The sequence below is a fragment of the Dreissena polymorpha genome, chromosome 8 (assembly GCF_020536995.1).
Source record: "Dreissena polymorpha isolate Duluth1 chromosome 8, UMN_Dpol_1.0, whole genome shotgun sequence".
Classification (NCBI taxonomy): domain Eukaryota; kingdom Metazoa; phylum Mollusca; class Bivalvia; order Myida; family Dreissenidae; genus Dreissena; species Dreissena polymorpha.
Genome location: NC_068362.1, coordinates 49,376,449 through 49,400,100, shown reverse-complemented (window position 1 = coordinate 49,400,100; position 23,652 = coordinate 49,376,449). Strand labels below are relative to the sequence as shown.

At 35.3% G+C, this 23,652-nt stretch overlaps 1 protein-coding gene across 5 annotated transcripts in view; it reads right to left on the bottom strand.

Annotated features, from left to right (window-relative positions):
• Window positions 1-371: 371 nt before the first annotated feature.
• The window catches only part of LOC127841547 (prestin-like), a 50,636-nt gene continuing 27,355 nt past the window's right edge, over window positions 372-23,652 (bottom strand). For all 5 annotated transcript variants that reach the window (XM_052370442.1, XM_052370444.1, XM_052370445.1 and 2 more), the window contains 13 exons: window positions 18,098-18,180; window positions 17,456-17,603; window positions 16,858-16,971; window positions 15,819-15,896; window positions 15,207-15,302; window positions 14,001-14,107; window positions 13,081-13,150; window positions 10,221-10,391; window positions 9,444-9,671; window positions 8,804-8,858; window positions 8,100-8,224; window positions 6,593-6,691; window positions 372-5,368 (listed from right to left, as the gene is read on the bottom strand). In XM_052370442.1, the coding sequence (XP_052226402.1) occupies window positions 5,342-5,368; window positions 6,593-6,691; window positions 8,100-8,224; window positions 8,804-8,858; window positions 9,444-9,671; window positions 10,221-10,391; window positions 13,081-13,150; window positions 14,001-14,107; window positions 15,207-15,302; window positions 15,819-15,896; window positions 16,858-16,971; window positions 17,456-17,603; window positions 18,098-18,180 (1,401 nt within the window). In that variant the 3' untranslated portion in view covers window positions 372-5,341. The remainder of the gene's footprint in view (window positions 5,369-6,592; window positions 6,692-8,099; window positions 8,225-8,803; window positions 8,859-9,443; window positions 9,672-10,220; window positions 10,392-13,080; window positions 13,151-14,000; window positions 14,108-15,206; window positions 15,303-15,818; window positions 15,897-16,857; window positions 16,972-17,455; window positions 17,604-18,097; window positions 18,181-23,652) is intronic.

Here is a 23,652-nt window from a genome sequence, read left to right as displayed (position 1 = left end):
ACTGTCCATTATGTAATATACCTGAAGGTCTTCAGCACGTTGCGCCAAAATTATTCGATATTTAATATATTGAACAAATTGTGGTTTATATCTATTGTATACATGTACAATGATCGATCTTGATATCATGTAAAATGTGTATGCATACAGGAAACTTTCACAGTATTTAAACACGATCAGCCAGCAACCCTCGCTATCGACACATAGATAATTTTCAGTCCATCATTCATTGTTAAGGAATATTATCTTGGTTTCTTTTATCTGGGGCATGACGTTTGTGATATGTTGCAACTTTTTACTGTTCTAACATTACTACAAACTATAGTATAAATCGAATTCTCTCATCTTAATGCAAGACACACGTATATACGTTCGTTGTATAGATATTTTATATGTTTGCTTTAGTCATGCAAGGTCTCATGATATCATTAGTGGACATAATCACAACTTAAAAGCGCATATATATACTTATGCAGAGACATTTCTGGAGCTACACTGCTCAGTTCGGTCCTCAGGCCCACTTCTGCATAAATCGTCTAAAAGTTCGTGCTCAGACCCACTTCCACATAAAGCGTCTGGTAAAGTTCGTGCTCAGACCCACTTCCGCATAAAGCGTCTGGTAAAGTTCGTCCTCAGACCCACTTCTGCATAAAGCGTCTGATAAATTTATCCTCAGACCCACCTCCGCATAAAGCATCTGGTTAAGTTTGTCCTCAGACCCACTTCCGCATAAAGCGTCTGATAAAGTTCGTCCTCAGACCCACTTCTTTATAAAGCATCTGGTAAAGTTCGTCCTCAGACCCACTTTCACATAAAGTGTCAGATAAAGTGTGACCTCAGACCTGTTTTAAAATTGAGCGGCTCGAAAAGTGGAACACTTCTTATAAACATTTCAGCCCCAGTGTCTTGAAGATTATTGATTCCAAACGATATATACAAGAAACCGTCGGAGACTGGTCATGCTCCCCAAAGGTTTTTTTGGTCACAGTATTACACTATATATTCAGATAAAAGGAAATGTCTTGAGCGCACAGTAGTTGCGGGACAATATTTTTTTATAGAAAATTTCAAACAGCCATAACTCTGTGAAAAATCATCCGACCAGAACCGGCTGATAATATGCACATCTCCTCTTGGTAGTGAAGCTTCCCATAAAGTTTCATTGAATTGCAGTCATTAGTTGCTGAGAAATAGCCCGGACAAAAATTGTGCACGGACGGAAACGAGACGGACAGATGAAGCTGCGACTATATGCTTCCCCCTAAATAAATTTTTGGGGAGCATAAAAATCAGTCAATTAAACAAGAACATCAAAAACATATTCATATAAAATCCTTGTTTCAATGGTCATCAAACGTGGCTGATTAAATACCAGACAGTATAAAAATAATATAATTTATATAATTAAAATTCATACTTTGAAATACATCTATGTATATATCAATAGTCAGTGTAAAGTTATATTTGTAATTAGAACTCTGCAAGCAAATGTTCAATGTGTGAGGAAAAATAAATGTAAATAGCAAGAGCTGCTCCAAGACAGAATGCTCAACTTTTCTGGTTTGAGTATAGTATAATATTGTTGTTTTTCTGTCAGCAACCTAATAATGCACCACAAAGACATATTTTAAGTTGAATATTTGTAGTAGTTATACATTATATGTATATAAAAAGATGAAGATTTGATAAATTAACAAAGTACAATTTACAAATGACTCAACCAGCTCCAAATGCAATCCTAACTTAATTATGCATGAAAGCTGCCCTAAAAACAAAATTATAGCAAAATTATTACATCAAAAATAAAGTTATTGAGCGGAAACTGTCTGAATAACATTGACCTTGATTTCACTGACCCCCACATGCAATCCCAACATAGCTCTGCATGGACCATACCTACACACAAAATTGTAGAGAAAAATCATACAAATTCAATTTTTTGAGCGGGAATTTATTCGGTAAATAGTAATATTGACCTTGACCACACTTTTCCAAATGCAATTTCTCATAAAATCAGCTTATATCGTACCTACACACTTTCTGCAAAATATCCGCATCCTTGGCGAAGTTACTTACTGCACACTTTTTGTTGTTTTTAGCACCGATGGCCTTGACCTTGATCCATCTAGCCCCGAAAGCAACCCATGCAAGGTCTAATGTTATCTAGAAATTGTTGCAAGCAAAAGTTAACCAGAACTGTTTAAATACAAAAAGTGGCATTAGTCTGCTTAATTCCAGTCAGAATTGTGGGGGTTGGGCTGTGAGATTTTTGATCGCCAAAACATGTGTAAAGTTTCAAATGAATATCTGGATTAGATTAACAGTTTAACCAAACTTAGGACAAAATGGAGCAGAATCATAAAAAGCAGGTCAGTGTGTCATATAATATTAATGAAGACCCTTAACATGTAAGTGAAGTTTTGTTTCAAAATTTGTAGTAGATCCATGGATATTAAGTAGTTGCACGTGAACATTAAGCAGAATTTTCTAAGTACAAAAAGGGCTTTATTCTGCTAAATTGCAGATTCAGAGTCACGAAACTTGGTCAGGAAAGTCCAACAATGACTCTTAAAACATTTTTAAAGTTTCCATTGAATACCTAGAGCATGTTCCACTGAGGCCAACAATTGGGTGAGTAGAAAAGCTCTGACTATTTGATGAATAGTTGAGATAAAAACACTAATAACACAAAACATAAATACTCAACAACAAACACAAAATATCTTGTCAAACAAACTCAATCTCTTCAACAGATGAGCCATATTTCAGGAACAGGGATAACAAGGGAATGAGCCTTTCAAATATTGTTTACAAATGTACAATAACTGATAAATAATTCAAGATAATTTAAATGATATGGGCCGTGCTCTGTGAAAAGGGAGTCTAATGCATGTGAGTAAAGTGTTGTCCCAGATTAGCCTGTGCAGTCTTCACAGGCTAATCTAGGACGACACTTTTTCGCTTTTATATTTTCCTTATTTCAAGAAAGACTCTTCTTAGCAAAAATCAAGTGGAGGGGTAAAGTGTCGTCCCCGATTAGCCTCTGCATATTGCACAGGCTAATCTGGGACAACACTTATGCTCTTGCATTAAACCCCATTTTCACAGAGTGTGACTCAATATTTATTTAATCAGCAAATAAACAATTTCATAATGAAGTGACTCTATGAGTACAGCTCTTGATTGTATTGATAAAATAATTTACAGCATGTGATCTGGACTCCCACAAATTAAATCCTGAACATGTCAAATATCTTATATTGCTCTTATCTTAAATAATTTCTTCAATTCATTATAATTATGTCTCAATGGTTCAAACATACACAATTGCTTTTTACCGTGTCATACACAGGAAACAATGGATTTCACCAACAGAATTTGATCTGCAACCTAACATAAGTACATAACTGCACATTAGTTAAGGTTTGTATGTGTGCCCACCAATACGGATGTCACCTGACCTTGACTTCATTTTACAATTTAATAAATAAAGCAATCCCTATACCTATGATTCTTCTTCGAGAAGCAATGCAATACAGAGCCAAACCAAGAATATTTCATTAAAATATTTGATCTGGAATCATCACATTTAATAAGGGACTATTTGTATGACTATACAGTCATAATTATTATAATTTCTGAGTGGAAATCTATGATTAACATCTAATGTTAATAACCACAAGAAACTGTGTTCTCACAGTTATAAAGAATGTTCTATTTGTAGAGAAGATATTAAGGAAGTCAAGGGACAGCTATGTCCCCTAAGAAGATTTTTAAAATCTGTCTTATCCTTTCATAAACGGTGACCTTGATCTTAAGCCAGCAAGATGGTACCAATACCTTTTGCACAGACGGCCAATGACACAAAAGATTTTGAATTCTTCAAAATTCTTCAATGTTTATAGAAGATAAAGTGCGAAAAAAAAGAGGCTCATTCTTTTGACCTTGAAGTTTAACCTTGACCTTAAGCTGGCCTGCCTGACTCATGTCTTTTGCATATTGTCTCAATGACCTTCACATTAAAGTCAATATAAAAACAATTAATGTGCATAGAAGATATGGAGCTGACAAGCAAATGGAAGCTAAAAAGTTCAACCTCGCAGTGCAACCTTGCAAATTTTGTAACTGTCTTAAACATATATAGAAAAATTCATGAAAATCCGTCAAAAGGTATCGGATGCATTAAGACTTCAGGAACATATAATAGATTAACAAAGATAATTCCAGTAATCCCCCCCTTTGGCTTCGTGGTTGGGGATTAACACAAAATAACCAACAGCACATTGTAAGCAGATATCAACAAGCATGCAGCAACAGTGATTTTAAATAACAGTTTGATGTAAATAAGAAACTTAACACAAAATATATATTGCATGAAGAAATCGATAAGAAAGAATGCTTCATTTTAAGTCAGAAATGGATTTTTGCATGTATGACAAATATCTATACTTTTCACAATTATATTAAGAAACCCACTTTCAAACAGAGAATGCAGTTTCAAAACAAAATGAGTGTTTGGCATTACGAAAACATTAAGTACCAGTTGTTTTCTAATTATAACAAAAGCATTTCTCTATATGAATGTTACATACAAAAATGATCATAATAATTACTAAGGACTATGGTTTAATGGTGATTCTCAATAAAAAAATAAACACGCACATTCCAAAACCTGAAAAATATGTTTAATAATGACATCAACAAGATGTAAGTGTATTGTTCATTTGCTTCACTTCATCAAGCTTTCACTCTTTATATGACTAAAACTTAAACATTTCAACAGTAAAGCATGACACATATAGAGTAAACCTTGTGTCTGTTTATTTGTTTGAAAGCGTAACCATTTGAATGATATTGGCATTTCTGAACAAACAGTGCTATGAAAACCAGATCAACATAAAAACTTAATTAAACCAGGACAACAGCAAGTTGAGCACTTTCATACCAAAGACCATTGATCTGTTACTGTTACTAATATCCGCATGATTTTAATCATGTTTAACACACATAATCTCATTTACATGTATATGTATGCATGTGACGCACCCCAATTTTCAATAGTGTGCATTTCATTCAAAGATTACTACGTTGGTGGGATATAATCTCTTGAATGTTCCCAATCAGGTTTTCTCTTCTTCATCATCTTCAGCGCTTTTAATTTTCACACAGTCTAGCTTTTTTTACCAATACAAACATTGGTTCATTATTCTGTTCTCTGCTGACTACCAGCGATAATAACGGTAATGAAATATATCCCATTTTTATGTGCGTTACTACACATATCTAGCAGTCCATTTTACTGGCCTCTGTCCGTTAATTTACTCAATAAACTGGCCAGTCATCAAAGATGTGAAATGACAACTAATTTCTGAAAGGAGAAAAAGAAATATAAAAGAAATAAATATCGGTGATATTTTTTAATTCATATTTTACAGCCTGTTCCTTTTGGATTGAGAAAAATAGTGGGATAAACCATGCAATCGGGAAAAATGAAACATTATTAATATGATTATAAATATCAGTATTCCAATGGTTAATAAGTGAATGTTTAACTGCATTTTAAAATTTAGGTTTACGTTATTATATGTTTATATCCCTGTAAACTCAATAAAACAATTGCTAGTATACAGTTTATTTGAAAAGTTCTTCATCCTTTTCGGGAAATTTTGGTAAGATTTTATGGGAAAATGTTATTTTGCCATTGGGAAGCAGCCTGTAGGAGGCTGTAATTTTGGGCAAAACAATTTCACTGAATATAAATATGTAAAATTTATAAATGGATTTACTACACAATAAAACATTGAATTCAAATTAGTATATGCTTAAATATAAACAACAGTAGATTTACTTTCAATATACATTTGGTTATTACATACATATTCTATATTCATGTAACATGTGAACATATTTCAGCACTGAATGTATATTACATTATGATTGTTACATGTGAAAAAGGTAATTCTATGATTCTTTGTCCATACTTTTATTTTATTTTTTGAGACCATTTAACACCATTTAAGGACCAACTTCTTCCTATGCATCTTCATCAAACTTGACCATAACATTTGTCCACATGCATTTGGTTCAGTAAACACCACCCATATAAATATAGTGATATTTAAATAAATAAAGCTCAGCAGAGAAATATTTGATTTTTTTTTTTGTATTATTACGGAGCAGAAAATAATATTTGTTCAAAATCTCTTGTATGCAGAAACAACAACAAACAAGAGCTGTCAGAGGACAGCGCGCTTGACTATTTGAGTGCTTGACAGTATAACGAAAGCAATCATGGGGAAATTCTAAGTGCAAAAAGGGCCATAATTCTTACAAAATGCTTGTGACAGTTGTCTGCTCTTGTTTAAAGATTGGGGTCATGTTGGTGAAGAAGTATGCAAAATATGAAAGCAATATGTCAAGGGACATAGAAAATATTTGAGGTGGTACGCAAACTTGAATAAACCAACGCTCATGCACACGGGAATGCCGATGCCAGGGTGAGTAGGATAGCTTTATTATATATGTTTAATATATAATAGTAAAGTTAAAAATGTCAAACAAAATTTAAAATGTCCCTTAGCACGACACGTACCCTGCTTCCCACATCATCGTCTGCATAATGGACTTCAATCTGGCTGTCAGTGTCATTGTCCTCATCATTGGCATCTTCGTGTTCTATCGTCAAGCCATTCTAAAGCATATTGAGACCATGGTTACAATGTGCAGTCTGCACAGGCTAATCAGGGACGACACTTTCTGCTTTTATGGTAATATCTAAAGGAAGTCTCTTCTTGAAAAAAAATCAAATGTTGGCGGAAAGTGTTTTCCCTGATTAGCATTTGCAGCCTCCACTGTCTTATCTGGGACAACACTTTACGCACATGGATTAGGCCCCATTTTCCCAAAGCAATAATATATTTGACACATGCTTGCTAAAAATGTTTGACATTGACAAACCACAACGTTGTAAAGAACTAATTAACAGCCATTTCATTAGCTAAAATTATTTAAAGGTAATACATACTTTCAATCATTTGTTATCTCAGTTGCATAAACCATCTCATGTTTTGGGGCTCATTGAACACTTAACAGTGACACCAAAGCATCTCACTCATATGATTGATGGCACATTGAACACCAATAAGTTTCATTAAACCATCTCACCTGTATAGTTGGTGGCTCATTGAACACTTAAAAGTGGCACCAACATCTCATTCATATGATTGATGGCACATTGAACACCAACAAGAGAAATCATTGAATTGATATCCGCCGCAAATATGCTTCTGGACACAAAAGTGTTATATTTGACGCCCAAAAAAGCATTTTTCAAGATACAAACGGCTATAACTCCGTTATTATCTGATGGCGTTCTCATTCTCTTATCCTTATATATACTCATACCAAGTTTCAATAAAATCCCCCAAAGCACTTCCAAGATATGCCTCCGGACACAAAAAAGCATTTTTTTAATATAAAAGGGCCATAACTCTGTTATTTACAGATGGTTTACATACAATGCCTTTTGGCAGGCATCATACTCTTATCCATATATATACTCATACCAAGTTTCAATGAAATCCCCCAGAGCACTTCCAAGATATGGCTCCAGACACAAAAGAGCCGGACGGACGGATGGAAAGACGGACGGAAAGACGGACAGACAACGCCAAAACAATATCCCTCCGCCTCTGGCTGGGGATAATAAGTTTCATTAAACCATCTCATCTGTATAGGTGGTGGCTCATTGAACATCAATAAGTTTCATTAAACCGTCTCACCTGTATGGGTGGTGACTCATTGTACATCAATAAGTTTCATTAAACCATCTCATCTGTATAGGTGGTGACTCATTGTACATCAATAAGTTTCATTAAACCGTCTCACCTGTATGGGTGGTGGCTCATTGAACATCAATAAGTTTCATTAAACCATCTCATCTGTATAGGTGGTGGCTCATTGAACATCAATAAGTTTCATTAAACCGTCTCACCTGTATGGGTGGTGGCTCATTGAACATCAATAAGTTTCATTAAACCATCTCATCTGTATAGGTGGTGGCTCATTGAACATCAATAAGTTTCATTAAACCGTCTCACCTGTATGGGTGGGGGCTCATCACCGAACTGTGCTCTAAGAACAGCATCATGAACAGACACAAAGATATTGGTGTTGTCAAGGGTTTTGAAGAAGTCGGTTTTCTTAAACATCTTCCTAATTCCAGCTGCAAACAAACAAATTATTAACAATTACCAAATCATTTCGTACATGAATGTATTTTGTTTAGTTTAAGTTGGATTTTATAAGTTATATAAATCTAACTTTCTTTTAATCTTTGATTGTAGTAAGTTATACAATTCTAATGAATTGTATTGCATTTTAAAATACCTAACACCTTAGTTAAAGCAAACACACTGCTTATTAGTTATGCTCAAGGGGCCTAGTATCACAAACATACTGAAGCAGACATTTTGACTCAACTTTTTTTTGTTGCTCATTTTTTTAAATGAGTCTGACTACAATGCTCAATTTGGTGGTCAAAGAAGCTATTTTGAGTTTTGAGTGTGACTCAACCCAAAATTAATTTGAGGAATATATGCATATTCTTATATCTGAGATTTGAGATTTTTATCAGCTGACCAACATTTTCCATACTCAGATGAGTGGATACTCTTATCTCATTTTCTGAGTTGAGAAAAATATATGAGACTGTTCTTGATACCGGGCCAGGGTTGTCAATGTAACGTTTTTGTCATTATTTGGTGTAGGACTTGGTCAATACAGCACACATATCAGAACTTACCTCTACAGCTGGCCAACATGACTTTCACACCCACGGCTTTAAACTCACCGATTACCTGCAAAGTAGAAACATATTTATCGTGTAACTTTCGACTGGTTATCATTGTTCATTATTAACAACATGTGTAGATGTAGCACAATAAAACAGTTGAATATCAATGCTAGATTGCAAATAGATATAATTATTTATAAACCATTTTATAGCATGCAATTGGTTAAACTTTGGAAATTGGCTAAGTGGATGCAATAAAACAAGTAAAACTAATGAATAAAAACATATTTTGAAATGCAAAATGAATTCTTAGGTATTAAACTATTAATGCACTTCATGCATACAAACTGTAAACAAATCATTTACAATAAGTGAACATCATCAGATTGTTTGACAAACAATATTTCAATTACCAGTACTATGCATGTGCACTTAACCAGAATTGTCCAAAACCTTTATAATTCAGCTGGATTCCATCAAAGGTCTAAGGCTTATTCAAATGCTCTCAAGTCTGTTTTCTGGTAAGAACCAGTACTTGGTGTCTGAGTTGGAAACCCATGACCTCTTGGTCGCTGCAGGGACATATCCACTACAACATGGCAACTTTTAATAACAAGATTAAACAAATAGCAGAAAAACCCAAACCTACTGCAATGAGAGCTTTCACACCCATAACGTCAATAAAGTTCCATGGGGATGCATCGAAGATGATGGTATGAAAGTCAAGGTCTGGTGGACACTCGCGTACGGACTTGCTGACCATGTTGACACTGATCTGGTTACTAGATGTCTGCAATTCCATGTCAAGCGAGTCCATCGGGACTGGCATATCTGGTAGATTCTCCGACTGGACAATCTGGGTTTGTGGTTTACTTAGCTGATAATTAAGTAAGGAATATCACATTAAATTTACAAAGAGCATTTGACAAAAAAATGCTTATATTATATTCTTAGAATGTATGGTTTTAAAAATTTCCTTCAACATCAGGGCCAAAATGGAAGCCCAGGTCACCATGGTGGCCAAGTTAGGCAGTTTTTAACGAATCAGATTCGCTTGAAGAGATTTTGTTTTGGTTACCAGGCAAAGAAACATGTACGCATTTTTGTAAAATGCATTTGATAATGTTTTCTGATAATATTATATTTTTAGGGTTCAAGTTTTCGTTTGGTTTGATTGTACTTGCAAAGGCCATTTCTGATGAGTTAAGGGAACATTTTTCTACTGCAACAAACTCATAATATTTTACTAGGACTTATATTCTTCAGAAAAATATTTTTGCAAAAAAGTCTAGATCAAAACTAGTTAACATAGTGTTAAAGTTTATCTGGTTAATGAGGTTTTTACTGTTTTAATTACTATGAAAAAGCCAGCACTCCAACATGAATTTCATCAATATTGCACAACTATCACTACTTTATTGCTAACCTCTGCTTCTTTGTTGGCCTTTGCAAACTTGCTGGCCTGTTTCTTCTGGGTGATTTTAAGTGTTCGTGGATTCACAATTTTCTTGTACAGCAGTGAACGGAAGTGCTCTATGTTGACAAAGAATAGGGAATGTTCAAACCTGAAGATCTTTATCCCTGGCACCTCCTTGGCCTGCAATTACCCAAGTTACATTAGTTACTTTCTAAGGATTCCATAGTTACTGTCTAAGGGGTGTCTTACTCATCTTTGAGAAGCAGCCTTGATCCCCGTTTCAATTTGGGGAAAAATGGGTCACAAACTTTTTTAAAACGAGAAAAAATAAGTTGCAAGCAGTTCAAAATTTCCAAAAAAAAGAGTAGCAAACTTAACAAGAAACCGTCGGAGACGGGTGATGCTCCCCAAAGTTTTTTTGGTCACAATATTGCACTATATATTCAGATAAAAGGAAACGTCTTGAGGGCACAGTAGTTGGGGGTACAAGAATAATTTTATATAAAATTTCAAAGGGCCATAACTATGTGAAAAATCATCCGACTCGAACCCACTGATAATATGCACATCTCTTGGTAGTGAAGCTTCCCATAAAGTTTCATTGAATTCCGGTCAACAGTTGCTGAGAAATAGCCCGGACAAAAATTGTGCGCGGACAGACACATGGATGGACGGACAGACAGAGACAGACAAAGCAGGGAATATATGCTCCCCCCAAAATTTTTTTGGGAAGCATTATTATATAATAAAATTGTGAACATTTTAGACAAAATCTGCTTTAAAGGGGCCTTTACACAGATTTTGGCATGTTTTGAAGATTGTCAAAAAAGGAAACACAAGGGACAAAATTGTCACAAAACGAGGTTTTCATTGTGAAAAAAAATCTGATAAAGGGAGAAAACTCAAACTGAACTTTTGAAATGAACAAACAAAATTAACCCTCTTTGTAAGTTTGTTTAAAAAAAAATAAATATTTTTAGTCGTGGCGACCTTGACATTGGAGATATTGACGTGATTCTTTCGTGCGACACACCGTCCCATGATGGTGAACAAATGTGCCAAATGATTTTAAAATCTCACAATGAATGACATAGTTATGGCCAGGACAAGCTCATTTATGGCCATTTTTGACCTTTGAACTCAAAGTGTGACCTTGACCTTGGAGATATCGACGTAATTATTTCGCGCGACACACCGTCCAATGATGGTGAACAAATGTGCCAAATGATTTGAAAATCTGACATTGAACGACATAGTTATGGCCCGGACAAGCTTGTTCTGCCCGCCCGCCAGCCAGCCCACCCGCATTCGCCAATATAATAACCAGTTTTTTCCTTCGGAAAACCTGGTTAAAAAGTAGCCTGCAGCAGGGCTCAAACCAGTGACCCCCGGAATCCTGAAGTAAAAACGCATTAGCCGACTGAGCTATCCTGCCAAGCATACATAAGATTCATATTTTATACGTTATATAAGCAATCTTCGTAGTTAAACAAATTTAAATGACAACAACAAAACTCTCCAAATTATTCAATCGTTTCGCGTTGCAACGCTTTATAATTTTTAAGTTTTTAAATCGTCAAAAGATGCATATAATGGCTGTATTAGACCATGTCAAATGTTCAGTAATTCTGTTTCCTCACAAATATCATAACTTAACCGAAAATTAGCGAATATGTAACAACTTTTTTCAATTTTGTCAATTTACCAAACCGTGAAAAAAAGATCCCTTTAAATTGTGAAAGTTAGAGTCAAGAACTTCCTAAATGTGTGAAAAATGGCCAATAACTAAGCACAAAAAAAGCCTTGCTTCTTAACCGTTTACCTCTCAGACCCCCACTTTGATGCATGTTTCGTCCTTAGAAAAATAAATTTAATTTCAGACCTTTTTACTAGATTCATTTTTGTTAAGTCTTTATTTCCAACTCTTTGATACTAACGAGAACCATCAATCCTTCATAAAACCTGAACAGACTGCTAATTACTCACAGGCTGTTCTGGTTTAATGCAGGTTACATACAGCTATTTTCACTTTGCTTCGATCTCAGTAAGAAATCATAAATGCTTTATCAAAAATTATCCAAAAGATACATGTGTATACATAAACGAGGCAATCAACAGTTATTTACATGTTTCCTAAACAAGTGTATGCACTATGCATGTTACCATGACAACTGCCTGCATTTAAAATATTGTCATGACATACTTTTTAAATTTACATGAAGTCATATGTATTGTATTGTATTGCACAAGAACACTTCATGGTAACAACATATTGAAAGTATAAATTTATTAGCTTGAGATATGGGAGAAGAAGTTTAACCTTAGAACATTTTATGCAGACAAACCAACCAACAAATGCCACAACAGATTTACTCACTTATAACTCCAACCTTCAAAGTTTAAGACAAAAACACTTATATTTTACTATTATGTTTTACCATTGCATATCCTGAAATGAAACTTTTTATGAAAGCAGGCAAGATGCCTATATGCTAGGAACTTAAAGGAAGGGGGACACGGAACACGGTCTTCTCTGGTTAGACTTTCATGGTAAGTTATTTTGTAACTTGCATTATGAACGTTAAAGTTACATTTCAGACAATCAGTTTATGGCCAAATTTGACCAATGACCTCCAGTCAAGACCATGACAAATTATTTAGAAAGATGGGTGTTACAGGCAACACCGCATGTCCTCATCATGGTCATATGTGGAAATCATTTTAAAATTGCGTTATGAATGACAAAGTTACAGTCTAAAGGACAGTCTCTGAGGACTGAACACAAGCACACCCATACACTTTAACACTGCTATACCGAACTTTCGGCAAACCTGCTATACAAAACACAGTTTTCGAAAGCATACCTTACCTTCTCATAGACATGGATGTCTCTGTAAATATCTGTGCCAGGTATCTGTCCCAAAAGAGTTGCATAAGATCTGAAATAAACACAAATTTCAGAGAAACTGCATAGATACTCTGCAAATGGATGGGTTAATTTATAGCACAGGGAAGGGAAATAAGCTAATTTACAAGAGTTCCACGGTCGGAGACATATGCCCCACAAACAGGGCTTTGAACTAGTGACCCCAAATTTAATAGAGGTCATTAACTGTCCATGGCCAATTCACATGTGAAGTATCAAGCCAATCAGTAATTTCGTGGACGAGTTATTGATCGGAAACGATTTTCACACTATTTGTGACAGTGACCTTGACCTTTGACCTAGTGATCCAAATTTGAATTTAAGTCAAGGAAAATGCGCATTGGAAGTTTTAAGCCAATCGGTCAATTGGTTGGCGAGTAATTGTTCGGAAATGATTTTCACACTTATTGAGACAGTGACCGTGACCTTTGACGTAGTGACCCCAATTTCAATAGGGGTCATCTACTGTGCAAGGCCAATGCACATGTGAAGTATCAAGCCAATCAGTCAATTTGTTGACAAGTTATTGATCGGAAATGATTTTCACACTTATTGTGACAGTGACCTTAACCTTTTACCTAGGGACCCAAATATCAATAGGGGTCATGTACTTTCCAAGGCCAATGAACATGTAAAGTATCAAGCCTTTCGGTCAATCAGTTGATGAGTTATTGCTCGGAAACAAATTAGTCTACCAACAGACTGACCAATCCAGCAAAACAATATACCCCCACTTCTTCGAAGGGGGCATAATAACAAGAGATGCTTGTAAAACATGTGTGTCTGCCCAGCTTGCAGCAAAGTCATCGCTGTAACCTTGACATGCCAATCATAAATCTAACTTTGGGTATTGAGTGCCGAACCTTTGGCTTCGAAACAAGATGGTGCTAAGGTTGAAAATGACTGCGCAGCCCAATCCTAGGTCAACATCCAGTAAAACTGTAGTCAGGAAGGCAACAATCCACACAGCCTAAAATATACATATATTTATACATGAAAACCATACAATAGTTTCACAAAATAGTGAATACTTGGGTCTTATAAAATGAAAGCAAATATTCATTAAGTATAAATAAATTTTAAAATTTACAGACCTCCTCTAATATAAAAGTCTTTATGTAAAGATGACATTAAAGTTTATTCTAATTTTTGTGTATAACACATTATTCTTTTATAAATCTAATTACTGAATATTTCGAAGTATTCCACTTATATATTATATACTGACAAGGTTTCATGATGATTGTGTGATAAATGTGGCTTCCAATAAATGAAATTAAATTTCCTAAGAAACAACTAGTACACTTGTGTGAAAATATGCATCTGAGTTTTTTCCTTCAATTTGACTAAGTGAGTGACCTAGTTTGTGACCTTGATTTGCTCAGTTGGGTCCTCAGCCAAGGGGACAAATTTTCTGACCAAGTTTCATGAAGATTGTGCAACAGATGTGGCCTCAAAAGTGTTCATTAGCTTTTCCTTTAAATTTGACCTAGTTCCTAGTTTTTGACCCCAAGTGGCCCAGTTTGGAAATCAGCAAAGATAAAATGAGAACAAATCGTCACCTGGGTGCAAAAAGGTAACATGTGACATTGAAGTGAGAAGGCATTTGGTACCTTTTTGCACCAATGCAGCGAAATGCTCTGATCAATATTCATGAATATTGGGAAATAACTGTGGCCTCTTGAGTGTTCACAAAGCAAATGTAAACGATGCATGGTGGACAAAAGGCAATCACAAAAGCTCGCCATGAGCACTTGTGCTAAAGTACGATGAAACTTATACACCCATTATTGTATTTGACCTTATAACATAATGGCATTATAAAAACATCAATACATATCATCGTTCATTTGAAGTTTTGCAGCAGAATAATAATAATTATTTTTTCATTTAATTTACAAGTGGTTCATTTACAACTGAGAAAAACTGACATATCTATTTTACAACTGAGACAAAGTTGCCAAACCGAAATATCAACATATAAATACCTTTTCATTTGGTATCTGCAGAGATGGAATGAAATATATGATGAAAGTATTATGTTCTTTGAAGTAGGTTCTGCTACTTACGAAGTCAATGATAGAGACTTTCCAGAGTTTTGGCAGTTCAAGTGCTTGCAAAAACATTCCACGTAGGGCGACTATAATGACGGATGCCAGCACGCACTACAGGAATAGAAAATGATTTCCATGAGAAATAAACCTTAACAAATCAGTCAGAAAATTGACAGATTTGAGAAAAAAAAAGATAATCAAAGGTTATATCAAAAATTATGAGAATAGAAAAACATCATCATTTTCTTTGATTTTCCTTTCAATCAAAACATGACATTGACTGCATTTACATACACATATGAAAATAACTTTCAAAACATACAAAATGTTTTCCTCTATCTATGTACCATACTGTTACAAGTGAGAGTCATTTTGGGAAAACGGGGCTTAATGCAAGTGCATAGAGTTTCCGAACAGGCTCCTCAGGGACAGTACCTTTTTGTCTATAAAGGTGATCTTTTCTTTAGAAAAAAATCCAGTGTATCATTATGCCAATAGTTTTGACCCTCATTAGTCTCGACAGCACAGGCTAATTTGGGACAACACTTTACTCACAACCATTAAGCCCTGTTTTCCCAGACTGTTGTTCATGGTATACAAAGATTGTTTGACCATAGGGATACATACATTTGGCAATGTTCTGAAGTAGGGTCCGATAGCCAGGATGACGACCAGCAGTAGAGCACAAGAAATCAGGCCAGCAACCTACATGGCAAGTAGATGAAAAATATTCAAGATAAAATGTGATATGCTGACTTTTGTATGTCATAGTTGGAAGAGTGTGAAACTTAAACATTTAATAATAGCTGATCATAAACAGAGTTGTTAACAAACAAGTGATGTAGTGGATATGGTGTCGGCATAGAGATCGGGAAGTAACTGGTTTTATCCCCAAAATGGGAGCTTCTTTAAATCTTCCCCAAAGACACCAAGTACTGGTTCTAGTCCCAGGAAACGGACTCGAGAGCGTTTCAAATAAGCCTTAGACTTTACATTTAATCGAGCTACAATAAACTAAACAAGTGGTAAACAGTTTACCAGAACCACTATAATAAAACCTTGTCTTGTATGACTGTATATTCGTATAAATATGTATGTGTTATTTTAAAAAGATTTAAATAAGAAATAAATTCATTAATTTAATCATTATTATCTGTATTTTTTATTTATTCAAAGTTAGTAATACATTAACACGCAAAGATGTTTCACGACTTCTTAGTAGCAATATAACAGTCTTCTTCACACACAAAGCTGTAAAATCTGAAAGATGTTATAAAACAACAGATTCAATATTACAAACTATTCCATAGCTGCTCTGACAATTGGTTGTAGAGTGTTTTGACTATCTGTGCATTACTTTTGAACATCAGAGCCCCTATTCGCCAACCCATTCTTAGACTTAAGAATAAAGTATAATAAACAAAAAATATATCCAATGTTTTAAAATATACAGACTTCCACTGGTGATAATGTCCTTAATAGAATGTTGTAAATGAAGAATGGTGTAGATACATTGTAGAGGCAGTAAATGCCAAGTTTGACTCAAAATTAAAGCAATCCTTGAAATATTCCAATTAACAAACATTCTTTTATTCTCAGACTTTTATAGTCTAAGACTAAAGTCTCAGAAAATTGTTTGGAAAATCTAAGTCGTGATGTTGCCCACCTGTGTTTTACCGCCGACTCGTTCCTGGACAAGACTTCTGGACAGCGATGCACACGGGGCAGCAGACGAGAGAAATGACGAGATTATCGTTGAAATACCGTAGGCCACCAGTTCCTGAAATCAGCAAATAAACATGATACAACATCATATGAGCCTCGTTTTGAGAAAATGGGTACTATTATCGATAATATTCACTGTTAAATTTTACTGTTTTAAACAGTGAATTATCATTTTTAATTTACTGATGTTTCTCTGTTAACGTTCGGAAAACATAAAAACAAAACAATTTTGATTGCATAGTGAACACAACAATTTCCATGGTAAAAGTAAAAACAACCATTTCAATTGCAAACTAAACACAACAAAGTCTACTTGTTTTATAGTAAATAAAACTATTTTTTGTTTGCTGCAGAGTACATACAACGCTTTCGATTTGATGCACAGTATAAAAAATGTTTTTGTTTGTGTTTTTTGTCATGTTAATACAGCAATTTCCATTTGATGCATAGTAAATGCATATATGTGTATGTTACTGTATGTAAAATATGCAACAATGTCAATATTTAGCTAAATAATGAAAATTTATTGAAATGTTTACCTGATCAGCATTGACTTCATAGTCATGCTTCTGTGCCAGAAGTTTTCCCATGGAGATTGAGATTGCAAAGATGACGATCGCGAGTGCTATGGCATCTGAGATTACTTCGGGAATTTGAGAGAAATTCTTCAGGTTTGGCATAGGTAACCTGCAAAATTGCATACCCGCTATATGATAATTCTCCAATGATTATTATACTTGAAGTTCCAATCTACGCAACATTAGAAAATATAATATATGTAGAGTAAATTACCATCATCAAGTGCATAATGTTCGAGCAATATAAAGATATAACTACAGTTAAAATAATTTGTAATTTATATTTCATTTACTGAAATGTCATACACAATTTTAAAGCATACAAGTGTTTCTGAAATATATTTTTTATATATATTTCAACTTTGTATACATGTTATAAAAAATTAAGGACAAATAAAGTGGCATAATTTTACCTCAATCTTACATGGTAAACTCGGAAACAGAAAAGACTGTGGACAAATGCCGTCATGTAATATGTTTAATATTTTATAAGTCTAATTTAAGTTGCCTTGTATCCCATACGAATACAGTTGCCCAATATCAGTGTTATCTGAATTTCACATGAAGCAGTACCGTACATGAAGAATTGTGCACTAAACATACCCTGTTGGAATGTCAGAGACCACGGGCACACTGTATTTGGTTTCCAGCTTTATAAAATATGAGATCACCGTTGCTAATACGACCTGAAACATTGTCAAATAACTCATTGTTGTAACGTACAGATTAAAAACTGGGTCACATTACATAAACTCAACAGCAATTTCAAAATTTATAATAAAAAGTCTGAAATAATTGTACCAGAACATTGATAACACAGACAACTGAATCGTAGATTGACTCATAAATGTTTGACAATCTATATCACTAAACCGGTCAGAAGGTTGGGCCTGTATTCAAATTCCCTTTCGTAAACATAAGACATAAAACCTAGATTTAGACATAAGAAAATGTCTTTGAGGCTAACAAAGTATTAATGGATAGTAAAATTGCATATTTAATTGGGCAATCATTTGTAATAAAGAAAGTAGCATTTTCAAGCAAGGAAATACCAAGAAAAATTCAGCTCTAAGAAAAACAAATCTTCGTTTTCGTGCTTTCAAGTACCATTATTTATCATGTTTTACGCGCGCCCAATTCTGTAAAGCCAAACATGGCTTATATTATGGATAATTAGGATAGCAAATTTCATTTTTGGCAAATTAACCCTTAGAATATATTATGTTGTATCTCTGTATTAGCATAGCCACTTTTAAAATAACAAGGGCTGTTTGTAAAACATGCATGCCCCCCATATGGGCTCTAAGTTGTAGTGACAGCCATTTTGTAAATATGTTTTTTGTCACTGTGACCTTGACCTTTGACCTAGTGACCTGAAAATCAATAGGGCTCATCTGCGAGTCATGGTCAATGTACCTATGAAGTTTCATTATCCTAGCCATAAGCTTTCCTGAGTTATCATCAGGAAACCATTTTATTATTTCGGGTCACTGTGACCTTGACCTTTGACCTAGTGACCTGAAAATCAATAGGGGTCATCTGCCAGTCAAGATCAATGTACCTATCAAGTTTCATGATCCTAGGCATAAGCGTTCTTGAGTTATCATCCGGAAACCATTTTACTATTTCGGGTCACCGTGACCTTGACCTTTGACCTAGTGACCTAAAAATCAATAGGGGTCATCTGCTAGTCATGATCAATCTATCTATCAAGTTTCATGATCTAGGCATAAAGGTTCTTGAATTATCATCTGGAAACCATTTTACTATTTCGGGTCACCATGACCTTGACCTTTGACCTAGTGACCTGAAAATCAATAGGGGTCATCTGCTAGTCATGATCAATCTACCTATGAAGTTTCATGATCCTAGGCATAAGAGGTCTTGAATTATCATCCGAAAACCATTTTACTATTTCGGGTCACAGTTACCTTGACCTTTAACCTAGTGACCTCAAAATCAATAGGGGTCATCTGTGAATCATGATCAATGTACCTATGAAGTTTCATGATCCTAGGCCTAAGCATTCTTGAGTTATCGTCTGACAACCACCTGGTGGACGGACAGACCGACAGACGGACATGAGCAAAGCAATATACCCCCTCTTCTTCGAAGGGGGGGCATAAAAATTTGGGTGTTTAAAACTGTGCATGATAAATAGTATGTCAATTATTACTGTTATATGAAATAGAGGATATTTGTTGGATTCGGTGGAATATCGATTTTAATTCATGATCGATCATATAAAATAATATGTTCATGAGTGCCTCAGCAATATTCCGCTGACTCCAACAATTTTTTTGTTTTATTTTATACTTTTTTCACCGATTATTTACATTGTGAAAGAGTTGAACTGGAGAATTTTACTAGAATAATCATGTCATTTCATAAACAAGAGCACCGCCTTGCGGGTGCAGACCGCACTACTATTTTTCTTTTTAAAGGTGTAGGGACCTATCTAAATTTCAATCACAAAGGAGGGAGGGGTGGAGTGGAGAGGGGTGTATAGTGTGGAGTTGTGTTCATTTATTAAATTATCTTCCAAAAATGCAAAAAAATGCAAAAAAAATAAATTATTTTTTGGTTCGGGGGGGGGTGGTTTGGGTGGGATGGTTGAACGGTATTTCAAAAATAAAATAATGAAAATAAATATTTGTGTTTTTTAACCATGTTTGAAAAAAAAACAAGAGTTGTGTTTGTCAGAAACACAATGCCCCCTATTGCGCCGCTTTGAAAATTATTTTTTTTGTATTTTTTTACCTTTGACCTTGAAGGATGACCTTGACCTTGAACTTCCACCACTCAAATTGTGGAGCTTTATGAGAACGCCGCTTTGAAATTATCTTTTTTGACCTTTGACCTTGAAGGATGACCGTGACCTTGAAGGGTGACCTTGACCGTGAACTTCCACCACTCAAAATTTGCAGCATCATGATAACGCCACTTTGAATTATTTTTGTGACCTTTGACCTTGAAGGATGACCTTGACCTTGAAGAATGACCTTGACCTTGAACTTACACCACTTAAAATTTGCAGCTTCATGATAACGCCGCTTTGATTTTTTTTTTTAATTGGACCTTGACCTTGAACTTTCATCACTCAAAATGTGCAGCTTCATGAGAACGCCGCTTTGGTTTTGTTTTTTTTACCTTGATGGATGACCTTGCCCTTTCAACTTCCACCACTCAAAATGTGCAGCTTCATGATAACCACGCTTTGAATTAAAAAAAAAAAGACCTTCTACCTTGAAGGATGACCTCAACCTTGAAGGATGACCTTGGCCTTGAATTTCCACCACTCAATATGTGCAGCTTTATGATAAGGCCCTTTGAATTATTTTTTTACCTTTGACTTTGAAGGATGACCTAGACCTTAAAGAATGACCTTGACCTTGAACTTTCACCACTCAAAATGAGCAGCTTCATAAGAACTTCACTTTAATTATTTTTTTTGACCTTTCACCTTGAAGGATGACCTTGACCTTGAAGGATGACCTTGAACTTCCAACACTAAAAATGTGCAGCTTCATGAGAACGCCGCTTTAAAATTTTTATATATTATTTTTACCTTGAAGGTTGACCTTGACCTTGAACTTCCACCACTCAAAATGTGCAGCTTTATGAGATACACATGCATGCCAAATATCAAGTTGCTATCTTCAATATTAAAAATGTTGTGGCCAATGTTAAAGTTATCGGACGGACAGACGCCATATATTTGACATTTGACCTTGAAGGAAGACTTTGACCTTCACCTTTCACCACTCAAAATGTTCAGCTCCATGAGATACACATGCATGCCAAATAACAAGTTGCTATTTTCAATATTGAAAAAGTTATGGCCAATGTTAAAGTTTTCGGACGGACAGACACCATAAATTTGTCATTTGACCTTGAAGGATGACCTTGACCTTTCAACACTCAAAATGTGCAGCTCCATGAGATACACATGCATGTCAAATATCAAGTTGCTATCTTCAAAAGTGAAAAAGTTATGGCTAATGTTCAAGTTTTTTTTCGGACGGACGATCACTTTAAGTACAATAATTTCTGAAGTGTAAAATTAACAGTACATTATGGGACAGCGGTTTAATAGTGCACAGTTTAGATTTGATTGTAACAACCAATGGACGAAAGAGTTAAAATGAGATTGAATGCAATAGGATACAAAGCAAAGTTTATTGGGTCATACTCAGTCATTCAAAAAACGTGTTTTCCAGGGATTTCCTGAAAATTGCGCAAAAATTTACGCTAATTTTTGTAAAGAAATACCCTACGTTTGAATGGAACTTATTGTCATGATTGCTAATTTCTCTTTACCTGTTACGTTTTCAATTGCTACAAGTAACACTGATTTGAAACATGTATCGTAAAACTTGTCAAAGCTGTCAATAATTAAAATATCAATAGCACATAAACGAAGCACAAGCTATTTTTACATCAGTATTATAGTTAAACACAAACAACCAAACACAAATCAATATGCTCTGTATAAATTGTAATCAATGCGGAGAATGTATATAAGTCAGGTGTTGATCACAAATCATCATCTTAAATTTCGTTTATTGTCTTTGAGCCGGGTCCACTGCGTGGAGGCTGTATTATCAATTTATCTGCAACAACAATGAACAAGAGGGCCAAGATGGCCCTAGTTCGCTCTCCTGAGAGTAGTCAGTTCATTCAATATTTTCCAAATGTCAAACTTGACCTAGATATTGTCCAGACAAACATCCTGGTCAAGTTTCATCATTATTTCATCTGCGAGTCATGATCAATGTACCAATGAAGTTTCATGATCCTAGGCGTAAATATTCTTGAGTTATCATCCGGAAACCATTTTTCTAAGTTGAGTCACTGTGACCTTGACAGCCATTGTGTGAATACGTTTTTTGGCGCTGTGACCTTGACCTTTGACCTAGTGACCTGATAATCAATAGGGGTCATCTGCAAGTCATGATCAATATACCTATGAAGTTTCATGAACCTAGGCATAAGTGTTCTTGAGTTATCCAGAAACTATTTTACTTTTTCAGGTCACTGTGACCTTGACCTTCGACCTAGTGACCTGAAAATCAATTGGGGTCATCTGCGAGTCATGATCAATGTACCTATGAAGTTTCATGATCTTAGGCGTAAGCGTTCTTGAGCTATCATCCGGAAACTATTTTACTATTTCAGGTCATCGTGACCTTGACCTTTGACCTAGTTACCTGAAAATCAATAGGGGTTATCTACAAGTTATGATCAATGTACCTATGAAGTTTCATGATCCTAGGCCTAAGCGTTTTGAGTTATCATCGGGAAACCATTTTACTATTTCGTGTCATCGTGACCTTGACTTTTGACCTAGTGACCTGAAAATCAAAAGGGGTTATCTGCAAGTCATGATCAATGTATCTATGAATTTTCATGATCCTAGGCATAAGCGTTTTTGAGTTTATCATCAGGAAACCATTTTACTGCTTTGGGTCACCGTGACCTTGACATTTGACCTAGTGACCTGAAAATCAATAGGGGTCATCTGCGAGTCATGATCAATGTATCTTTGAAGTTTCATGATCCTAGGCATAAGTGTTCTTGAGTAATCATCAGGAAACCATTTTACTATTTCGGGTCATCGTGACCTTGACCATTGACCTAGTGACCTGAAAATCAATAGGAGTCATCTGCGAGTCATGATCCATGTACCTATGAGTTTTTCATGATCCTTGGCATAAGCACTCTTGAGTTATCATCCGGAAACCATCTGGTGGACGGACCAACTGACATGAGCAAAACAATATACCCCTCTTCTTCGAAAGGAGGGGGGCATAATGAGAAAACTGCCCCCCCTCCCAGCAGCCATGTTATTCAACTTACCGGAACCATTTTTGAACTCAACTCTCGTATCAAGGAAACAAATGTTCTGAGCAAATTTCAAGAAAATTGGGCCAAAAATGTGACTTCTACTGTGTTCACATGTTTTCACTATATACATATAGAGAAAAATCCCCCGCCCACTGGCGGCCATGTTTTTTCACCGATTCCGACCATTTTAAAGCTCCTCCGAGATATCAATAAAACCCTAAGTTTTGACCAACTTTCATGATGATTGGGCAAAAATTGTGACTTCTAGTGTGTTTACAAGGTTTTTCGATAGCCAAATCGGGAAAACTGCC